The 11,001-nt window shown below is 36.3% G+C and overlaps 1 protein-coding gene across 2 annotated transcripts; it reads right to left on the bottom strand.

Annotated features, from left to right (window-relative positions):
• Nucleotides 1-4,806: 4,806 nt before the first annotated feature.
• On the bottom strand, nucleotides 4,807-10,180 carry si:ch211-161c3.5 (uncharacterized protein C3orf18). Of its 2 annotated transcripts, XM_055027057.1 has the most exons (6): nucleotides 9,816-10,180; nucleotides 8,620-9,050; nucleotides 8,504-8,529; nucleotides 7,340-7,469; nucleotides 7,126-7,147; nucleotides 4,807-5,401 (listed from the first exon to the last, which is right to left on the bottom strand). In XM_055027057.1, the coding sequence occupies exons 2-5, from the start codon at nucleotides 8,890-8,892 to the stop codon at nucleotides 7,142-7,144; spliced, it is 435 nt and encodes a 144-aa protein (XP_054883032.1). In that variant the 5' UTR covers nucleotides 8,893-9,050; nucleotides 9,816-10,180; the 3' UTR covers nucleotides 4,807-5,401; nucleotides 7,126-7,141. The 2 variants fall into 2 exon arrangements, with proteins under 2 accessions (XP_054883032.1, XP_054883031.1); XM_055027056.1 differs by lacking the exon at nucleotides 7,126-7,147.
• Nucleotides 10,181-11,001: the final 821 nt, after the last annotated feature.

The raw sequence follows: 11,001 nt of genomic DNA, 5'->3' as shown, positions 1-11,001 counted from the left end.
AACTGCTACACTTTTCTATTTCTTTTATTTTTTGTATTATTTTAGTAAAATAAAAATGCAATCAAAAATCAAAGAAAACTGAATTAATGGTATCAGGAAAAGTCAGACATGTGGATCTCTGAATATGAGTTCTATGTAAAATTTCTAATAAATGTTTAAGTTCCTCCTGTGCCTTCTAGCTCTACATCAAGCTATCAGCTCAAAGGTATGAAATAATTACTGGTTAATTACTTAAATGCACCCAATTTAACTTTTATGTCTTATATGTAAAAGAGAATCTAAAAAATGTAATCCTCTGGATTGCAAATTTTTAAACCCATCTAATTTAATCTTTTCTCTTGCATTTCTTAAGACCTGGAAGAATGCTTCTCCCTTAAAGTGGAACTATTCCTTTATTTTGCCAGCTGTCCTGAGCCTCTCAGTGAGATTTTTTGCATGTCTGTATGTTTTGTGCTTGTATGGAGAGAAAGACAAAAAGAAAGAGGCAGAATTTTTAACAAAGGACAAAAGGAACCAAACTGAACCGGGTTTCAGCACATTTTCTGTCAGCTGTTTTAAACTTGATATTTTTAAATTAATGTGACAACATAATCATGGCAAGCTGAATTCATTTTTGTGAAAGCTGGTGTGATTTCAGATTGAAATATCCATTTTCAGAGATTATTTCCTAACCTCAGCTGAGTAAATCCTTCCAAGCAGAAAGTGACTGATTTAAACCCAAAGGTTGAAATGGATATTTCATTTTGGAAGAAAATAGAAATAACTAAAACAAAACCTTCATAAATACTTGAGTCAACCGCAGTGTTGAGGTGTCATTTTTACCACTCTCAGGATTTCACTTTTTTTAACAGTGCTCTTACGTCATGTATGAAAACCTCAGGTACATATCTATTCAGGAACATGATATCTACTCAGTAATAATTGTGGTGCTGTGTTTGTTGTGCGATTCTGATCTGTATTTGACATTACCAGTATGCCTTGACTCAAAGACCTCATGTAAAAACCTGAGTCAGCCTCAGCTTCTTGATCTCTCATTCTACCTCAGCGACACAAAAACACAGAAGATCCTCCTGCGAAGTTATCCTTCACTCCCTCAGAAGTGATACTATGTACGCAAAAAAAACACACACATGCACACACACGCAACCACACGCATGTGTACCAATGCAAATCAACAAGTTTCAGGGCTAAATGCCAACAAACCAACAAATACACACAAGTAACAAGAGGATGTTACACTCCAGCAGAGGTGTACAGATAAAGTATCAATATCATTTCATAAAAATAACTGTATCTGATAAAAAAAAACTAAAAAAAAAAACTGAAACGAGATTCTGATCTCCTGGGAATTAAAGTGCAGCCAATAGTTTACAACAACTTGATGAAATACTTGCCTTTTAGAGTGTAGTACCTTATGAAAACCTGTATTTTTTTATTTTTATTTTTTTGGTGGGATGAGGAGGGGATTGTTATTCTTTTTCTTATTTTTACTACATCATGTATTTTTTTTTCTCTGATTCTTACACTGTAAAATTTATGTGTGACACTTAATTCTTGGCAGCAAATTAGCCGCAACGTGCTGAAATACATTCGCTGAACCTCAATGTTACCATGTACTTGACCCAATTGTGCGACAATAACACGACACGATTGTACTGAACTGATAGTGTGTTTTATTGCTTATGGGTTCTTTTTTTACTACTTCAAGGTGAAAAAGGTTGGGTGTTATAGAGTTTTTTGCTTTAAAGGATCATATTTGGTTCTGAACATGCATTGCCTTGCCAAACTATTCATAACCTTTTAAACTTATTCATACTTTGTCAAGTTTCAGTGTGTTTTATTTGGACTTCAGGTTTTTGACCAACACAGTGAAGAGATTAGAAGATGAAGAATCACTTTTTACTGCGATTACTGCCGCAGGCTTTTAAAGTATGTTTTTTGCCAGCTTTGCACGTTTTCTTTACCATTTAGTTCAACAGAGAACTTCTCAAGGGAGAGCTTCTCTGAACTTCAGTTTTGTACTTTTGCTACATCTCTCTCTGGATCTGTGCAGCTCCTGCTTCCCTCGTCCTGCATGGCGGTCCATTTGGTAGATTTGAAATTGTGCCATACTCTATTTACAGATTATGAACTGAACTGATCTCTGTGAGAAGTTTAAAGTTGTTTAAAGGTGTTGTTTTATAACTTTACGGCTTTACACTTCTCCACAACTATATTCCTCCAGTATTTGTTGGTTTAATTTGTTGATTTAGGTGGCTTTTCAAGGCAGTTGCTTACATCAGATGATTAGCGTTTAAATACAGATTTGTATTTCAAATATGTTTCAAAACATGCATCCGTCCAGTTTATACATGTGCACCACCTCCTGTTGGTCTACTGCATAAAAAGTCCAGTAAAATACATTACCGTTTCTGGTTGTAATATAACAAAATGTCTTAAAAGTTTAATAAGTTTGAATATTTTTGCAAGCCACTGTATTTAAGCTTCAGTTAAGCACAGAGGATTTTATTAGTTGGGCATAAAACACTCATTAGTTTTCAATGAAATGATTCAATGAAACCTCTTCACTAAGAGGTTTGCTGCTTTTTCCGAGTAACATGTTTTGTTTCTGTTTATTTTCATGTCCACAATAAATAAAATACAACTTTTTTAACGGTGTGTTCAGTGCTGGCGGAAATCCCAAGACATGAACTTTAAACCTGCATGTTTCCTGCAGGTGCATTGATCATTTTTAGATCTTATATTGGTGAAGTTAGAAGACACAAGAATAGAAAAATATATAGCTATAAAATTAGGCTGATAATTACAGGAAAAAATGGTTGCTTCTTCATTATTAAGTCAACTTAAGAGCAAAACTCTGAGTTAAAAAATGCATGTTTGTATTCTAGTCAAAGCTGAAAATATGACATTTTTGGATATTTTAGGGTTATTACAAGGCATTATAGGGCAAATACCGTATTTAAGTATTTGATTTGTTTTTTGTAGTAAATCAGCAAGCTATACCGTTTAATTACAGCATTTTCTTGTTGTTCACAGTTTCATTACCAACCTCGTCTGGTTTAAGGTTACATGTTGATCAGCTATAAGTGTGAGCAGAAACACTCACAACATGTTGATCTGGTCGTTAAGTCTCTTTGTTGCCCTCCATGGCAGACTAAATGCTCCTTCAGCTATGTGTGCCTCCAAATACCAAGGGGTCACTATAGATGCACATTACTACCACTGTTAATTATCATCAGATCAGCCGAAACGTACTGCAAGGAGAAGGTTCTGATATTTTAAAGGGGATTCTGTTTGGTATTTATAATCAGCCAGTCGTACTTGTTGCAGACTGTCTGAACTACTTGAGTTTGTAAAAGAAGAAATTAGAGAGTAGAGCTAAGAACTTGTGAATTTGCCTGTTATTTTGAATTCATGTTAAATGTGTTAAAATAGGTGAGCAAATCAAAGTCATTACCCAAAACAAAATCTGTGAGAACATGTTGTAACCAGTCCTTCAGAGCTGCTGGTTTTCTACCTCCTTGAGATGTCTTCCTGGTTGAAAACACTTGATTTAAATGAATGGGTCATGCTTTTATTTTGAAGGGTTTGATGACAGACTGAGGAAATAATGAACTGTCATGAACCCATTTACAAAAATGTTGCCCTTTTGCTAATTTAGTTCTAATAAAAGCATAATTTGAACCAAATAATTTCCAACATGTAACTATTACTGATTAAATGAACACTATTTGTAACGTTATCTTGAAGAAACTCTGAGCTGCTAGTCTTTGCAACCTCACATCTGATAAAAAGTGTCTTGAGTTTTTGTCTGGCATCTGAAATCTTCAGACAGCCCTCTTCTAAAGATAAAATACTGATTGCTGATAAGTAATCCACAGAAACCTCCAAAAAGTAGTTAACCTAAATTAGTTCATCTGAAATATACTTTTCTCGCTGGGATTTCTGTTCTTAAGCTGACATATTGAAGTATTCCTCATAAAATGAAAATTTTTACATAAAAAATATTTTTCATAAAATATCTAAAAAATGAATCCAACATGTCACTCTTGCATTGCTTATTACTTGAAAATCACCCATTTACTTTATATTCAAACACTTTTTCTTTTCGGTTTTTATTGATACATCATTTATTTTATGTATTTCAGCACTGTTGCCTAAGCTGCTGCCACATTACCGATTTATTCAATGTTGCATTGACTTTACGTATATAGCCCTCCTGGACTACCTCTGAAGAGAACCAAGCCTGGGCCATTTTTAGGGAGACTTGTGGCCTTTTAAGGCCAGACGTTTCCATCAGACCTGCAGGCAGAGTGGATCATAAAATCTTGAAGTAACTTTTGAATAATACTGCAGTAGTCCACACACACACATCTCATCTCACTATATTGATATGACCAGAAGTGAATGAGAGTCAGCCTGAAAGGTGCCTCTTAATTTAAGTCAGTCTGTTATTTTACACGAGCTGTGTTTGGATATTTACTCTTTCTGTAAGGGGACAATGTTGTTTTGTGATCTTACTGCTAGTGATATAGTTACAGACAGTACTTGATCTAGTTTCAACTATTGAAAAGTTGAATTGTAACTTGAGAAATCATCTTTAATGCCTTACCTTTAACACAATGTAATAGTTATGTTATTGATATGTCCTCATCCACATCTTTAATACAACTCACAAACCTGTGATATATATTTTGTTATGATTCTTTACGTTGTGATTTGTGTTACCTTGCTTCTATATCGCTTATCAATAAAAATATCACACTCTTCATTAGTTGCCATGGATTTGTGCTGTCTTTTTTCCTCTGGATTTTTTAAAATATATTTTTAATGAGTACAGATGGAAATTATATTAATCCACAGTCTGTAAAGAAGACAAATAGGGAGGAAAACAGATTGAGGATGGCGGCGCATCCAGCATACGAGGTGTAAGACCACAAAATCACTATAACAGATTCACAATTTCCTCATATGAAACAGAAACATAGATGCAGAAACTGACGAGCTATTAAATATTTTAACAATGACGGAGCATAGTTTAAAAAAAAAAAAACAAGGGTGCCACACTTAATTGGTGCCCCAGTGAATAATAATAATAGTGCAAGATCATTACTGACCCTTTGCATTGTTCTCACTGAATTTTTTTCTTTGATACAACCACTTGACACGTTGTGAAGACAACATTTATCAGACCTCCAGTTTAAGCCTAAAACAGTCTAACTTCCCTTTGTTTTTCCCTCGTTAGTGACAGTCTGTTTCTGGGTCTGTGGTCTGCAGCTCTCCTGCAGGCTGGGGTTGACCAGGCAGGGCAGAGGGGCTGTTAAGCATTGAGGGCTTTGGCAACATCTGTGAAGACCAGACGACTGGGTCGCTGCGTTGTCCCCTGGGAGGTTGTGAGCGTCTGCAGGGGAGAAAGCAGCGGTAGTTTATAATGAGTCCGCTGCAACTGTGTTGTTTAGAAATGGTGGTGATACGGACAAAAGTGTAGGTTTTTATATACACTGTAAAACGTTTGAGCCGCAATTAGTTGTGTCTACTATCTCCTACTCTTTAAGCTAAATAAATTTAGTGAGTTTTAGATTGGAACTTGAATGTGAGTTTGTGAAATATAAACCTACAACAGTAAGTTGTGTTAACTTTTTATTAATTTTGTCAAACCTCCAAAAGTTTAATAAACTATAGTCTTTAGGTTAGCACTTAAAAAACTGAAGGCAGGAGTAGGAACCATTTCCCAGAATGCTTAGCGACTTGTTTTTGTGTCCTGTGATGGAAGTGAGTAACAGTGATCTGACTCCAGTCCTGTGTTATTAAGGCAAATGTTTATTTCAAAGCTTGGGGATAATGTCCTGTTCATGCAATTTGAAACTAGAATTTAAGTTATTCTAAAGTAAAATAAGTAGTTATTTTGACTTGATATTGTGAGTGAAAATAATAGAGAAATTTGGCTCTCTCACAATTAGATTTTTTTTCTTGCATATTGTGAAATAATTATTTGGTTTAAATTGCAGCTTTAAGTTAAAAATCACAATTCAAGATTAATTAACTTAAAAACAATGTTTAGAAAACGTGTCTCTTGTTGTTAAATCAACTTCATAAACTTTAATTTCTGAGTTTCTCAAAAACTGTTTTTGCCTTAAATTACATTTTCCAGTTAAACCACCTCCAAAATTTTTACAGTGTAACAGTTAAATATAGAAAATTTATTTTTTAAATGTTAAATGGTAATTAAAGCTCCTGCATTAATCCTAACATTCATATTTTGATTAGTTGTACAATTAAGATGCCACAAACATAGATGTAAATAAATTTATTGTTACCCCAATAAAGATGAGTAAAACTCCCCAAAACTACCCAACTTTTGTTACAGCAACAAAATCTTAATCTGAAAAGCTTGAAAAGTCCAACCTTTACTTTAATTAAATTTATTTACTAATCGCTTTGGTAAATCAAATACTGATTCATCTTAAGGCACATATTTGTAAAGGGTACGAATAAATAAAGAGGAATAGTAATTAAACAGGTGAATGAATTGAGAGCAACTTAAAATCTTTAAGACTCAAAGCAGTGCTAAGATAACTTTTAAAATCAGAAACTAACTTTTTATGTGTCCAACCAATAAAGATATTTTCCGGACTACAGAGCCGCACCCACAAAGTTAAACAACAACAACAAAACTGGAAGCGTACATAAATAAGCTGCACCAGGCTACAAGCCGCATGGTTCAAAGCATGGGAAAAAAGTGGCGGCTGAAACAAAAACTTAAACTGTGATTTTAATAGTACTGCATGGTTTATGTTAGTTTTCTTGTTGGTCCCACATTTTGTATCACAAGGCACCATTTTAAAAGTTTTCGCTCAGTTTATGGCCTTCAGTAGCTACATCTTCTATGAATTCATGGATGAGGGATAGATAATGAAAGTGATGGATTATAAGGGTGCAAGTTCACAGGAAGAGACTTTAAGCAAAAGTCTATGTTGTTAATTAATTTTCTTTAGATTAAAAAATAATTCAAGCGTTTTGCCTTCTTGTTGTTACTGTGGATACTGAAACAGGGACAGCATGAGTGTAGGGAAGAACAGTGAGGTTAAAGGAAGAGGTTCAAAGGTCACACAAGTGATACTTTACCATGTTTGCCTTTTTGTCAAAACTTTAAACAGAAATAAAAAAAAGAGGCAAAAATTAACGCAAAGACAGAATAAATCATAAAAACCTCATAATAACCAAATTAAAGTTTTATACACAAGAACATATTAACAACTAAAAAAGAAAACTGACCAAAAGTTTATGACTAAACCTCATGATTTAGTCATAAATGTTTTCTCGGCGCCGTCCGGCCTACCTTGGCGTTTGGACCTGCGAGGCTGCCGTCCCGTCCGTGATCCAGTAGTTCCTGTTCCAGCAGGTCGTCCTGTTCTTCAGCCGGGTCAAAGTTGTACATGGGCATGAGCTGATGTCTCAGCTTCTCTAACCTGAAACACAAACAGAGTCTGGTTCTGCTGGAGGTTTCTTCCTGTGACAAATTAGCTGTTCCTCCTCACTGTCCCCTCGTGTTTTCCACAGGATAGTGAATGTGTTCAAGAGGATGTTTGATTTCATAAATAATTCTTGTTTCACAAACGTCTCTTGTTGTGGTGGTATTGGAAATGTCTTTAGTTGGACTGAGTTGGAGTATAGATGAAAAGATGTGAATATGTCAGCATTTTTTCTTATTGCAATGTTGTGGGATGAAAAATTAGGAGACCCCTTTTGAGTTGTTTCTAAAGGAATGTTCACACATCAGCATCTTTTAAATTTGTCTATGAAAAAGAAAAGGATTTAATTATAGGAAAACATTATAGAAATGAAACTTTTTTTGTTCAGTTAACAAAAAATACAATTTGGATTACGCTAAAACTCCACTGATCTGGTGTCAAAATAATTTAATTGTTGGCTTAAATGTGCAAAGAACGTTGTTAACATCCTGATCTTTGTCTATATTCTCTCCGACAAACTCTCTGGTCTTCATGCCTTTCATAGAAAGCAGAGGTTTCTTCCTTTCAGATCTCCAGTTATAGGTAAACTTTAAAAAAAATAAATCTTTTTTCACATACTGGCTTTTTTAAAAATCTTTTTCAGACTCAAAAGTTGCAAGTCTTTCTTCTGAATGCCTTGAAGTTTCTTTGGATCTCACTATGGTGTTCGGTCTTTCTTCAACAGTCAGCAGCACATCAAATTAAAAGTTTAGCAGGGCGAACCTCCCTCAAAATGCCTCATAACGATGCCCTCACCATTATTATACAATCACGCTCTCTGGTCAATCAGCCATTTTTCTTAGAGGTTGCAAATTCAGTTTAAAAACATCAATATGATGCAAATTGTTAAGCTGATTTTCAGGAGAAAAAAAACCCACATTTTTCCATCTTAAGTTACATCTTTAGATGCAAATTATGCAACAAAGCAAAAATCAAAAAACAACTTTCACTAGCCTCTTGTAGAGATGGTTCAGCAAAATGTAAACACTTACCTCTTCCGTTTCCGAATGTACAGCATCTATAATAAAAATGACATTAAAATATTTATTAACTAGAACATCAAAAGGAGTTAAGAGCAACATAGGAGAATCTTGAATCAGTTCCTTACTATTGCCACCGCTAAGCCAATGAGGGTGATGATGCCGAAGGGCACCAACAGCATTCCAACACTCGAGCCCTCAATCACCACGTCTGGAGCCGCGGTGGCGTTGAAGCCGGTCTCGTTTGTTGTTGCTGCTGTCGTTGTTAGGGTAACAGTCATAAATGTTCTTGAGGTGATGTTTTCTCTGGGTCCGAGGCTCATTGAGAGCAACGGGTCCGTGGCGGTTGTTGCAGTTGTCGAGAGAAAACTTGACGTTGTCTTGGCAGTATTCACAGCCATGGTCGGTTTCTCAGGCAAATTTTCTCAAACTTTTTCCCTTTATTTTGGTGTGGATGTTGATGTGTTGATTAGTTTCTAACGAGCCTCATGGTCAATACAGCCTTCCTGCTGTTGGTTTATGGTCTGCTGAGGCGTTGATGGTTCTTCCTCCATATGAGCTGCAAAAGGAGACACAAGTAAAAATGCTTTACATCTGTCTGTTGATGATACGCTTAAATCATTTTTTAGAAATCCAGATTTTAATTTAGGCCCTGGCTGTTAGTCCCAGCAAGGTTGTGGCGGGTGTTTCTATTTTCTTTTTCTTCTTTTTTTTTGGCAGGATGTGGGTAACAAACGTACAGGAGGAATCTGGTGTACATACTTCATAAAGTCAGAGGAATACTAACCACTCTAACTGTAACGTTCACCTCTAGGAAATGTGCTGGCAGCACTTTCAGACATCAAACTCAGCTTACACCCACACACACAGAGTGGTTCCATAAATATCCACTGCATGGCTTGAGCCCATGTTCCTCCCACCTACTTGCGTACTACACACGTCCCATGAGAGCGAATAGCACTTTTCCCCCAAGATTTACACGTATGAAGAGGTTCCTTTTTAAAAGAGCATGCTTTCTATGGTGACACAGGAAGGCACAGACATATGATCCATTCCTCCCTCCTCATCCTGTCTGCTTTTGCTCTTAATAAGGAACATGTGCAACTGAAGCCAACCAATAAAAAAACAAAGGCTGGTTTTAGTCGGCTGCTGTAGTTCAGTCTGCGTTGCCCTGCTTTGCACAAAAACAAACGCTCGCAGCTCTTTGCATGGGATCATGTCATGCTCCTCTTGATGTTATTTTTAGTTAAGATGTGCTGCATCTCGGCTGCTAATCCTGCCAACATGAGCAGGTCTCACCCTCAGATTAGATATGCATACGTACCTCAACATACAACATGTATGTTAAGAGGTGAGCAACAGCAGGTCTGGGGCTACCTAACAGCAGGAAACATTCATGGGAAGAGGTAACATTTGCTCCAGTGTCTGTGCCGCCTCCTCCTCTTCTCCTTCCCCCTTCAGCAATGCAGGTACTGCACAGGCTGTTTACACTGACACAACAGCCATTTGCTCTAAGGATGAACTCCACAAATCAAAAGTAACCCTATCCTGGCTGCCACCCCCCAAGAGATTCCACCCTTCCAGTTCTTCGAGTTGCTTCCTTGGATTCACTCCCGCTGTCTTGCCCTTTTTCTTGTATTTCACACAACAGAGGCTGTTCTTGGGATGCTGCAAACAGAAGATCAGTGCTGTGAGCTCCCTCCCCCGTCACCCTGCAATTGGTCTGATGGCTTCAAGATCATGAATGTGGTTGGCTGCGTCTGCTGCCCGTTTGGCTTTACAGGGATGAGAATGGGATTTAATGGCTGTGACCACCAGATGCTGTCAGAGCCATGTGAATGACTGCATCCGGGTGGTAGGTCTGAGGAAATTAACCCTGTGATGGCTAACCCTCAATCCAATGACTTTACTCACACAAGCAGGAAATAAAATACTGCTCAGGTTTTCTTTCTTTTTTTTTTAAATTGTCATAACTTTTATTCAAAGTCATTTCTAGGCCAAATAGTGCGCTTACGAACAACAAAAGGAGAGTGTCAACAAAATCAAGTTTTCAGATTACGTGTAATTTGGCAGTAATCACTAACACAAATATGTAAATTTAAGTAAAAAGTAGATTCTAAAAAGTGTGTTAATATTTCTATTTTCTTGCTTTTGCATTGAAAAATGTCGACTTGGTTTGTAAATCTTAACACGTTTTGCCACTGACAACAAAAACATGGTTGGGAAAAAGTTTTTTTGCGTGTATGTTCATCTCTATCTCAAAAAATTGAACTACATACATATACAGTTTAATCTAACAAAGATAGCTTAGGATGTTTAATAGAAGCTATTTTTCTTTATTATATGGGCCCTGTATGGAAAGGAAAGTCCTTTTAGCCACGAAAAACATGAGTTTTTAACCTTTAACATTAGCGACAGCTCAGATTAAAGGCAATTGTTTTTATGTATAAACATAAAAATGTCTTTGAAGATAAATATGAATGTAGATGTACAAGATAAAATTTTTAATA

The sequence above is a fragment of the Poeciliopsis prolifica genome, unplaced genomic scaffold (genome assembly GCF_027474105.1).
Source record: "Poeciliopsis prolifica strain line A6 unplaced genomic scaffold, Auburn_PproV2 SCAFFOLD003, whole genome shotgun sequence".
Lineage (NCBI taxonomy): Eukaryota > Metazoa > Chordata > Actinopteri > Cyprinodontiformes > Poeciliidae > Poeciliopsis > Poeciliopsis prolifica.
Note: the sequence above shows the minus strand (reverse complement) of the source record. Positions and strands in the feature narration are given on the sequence as shown.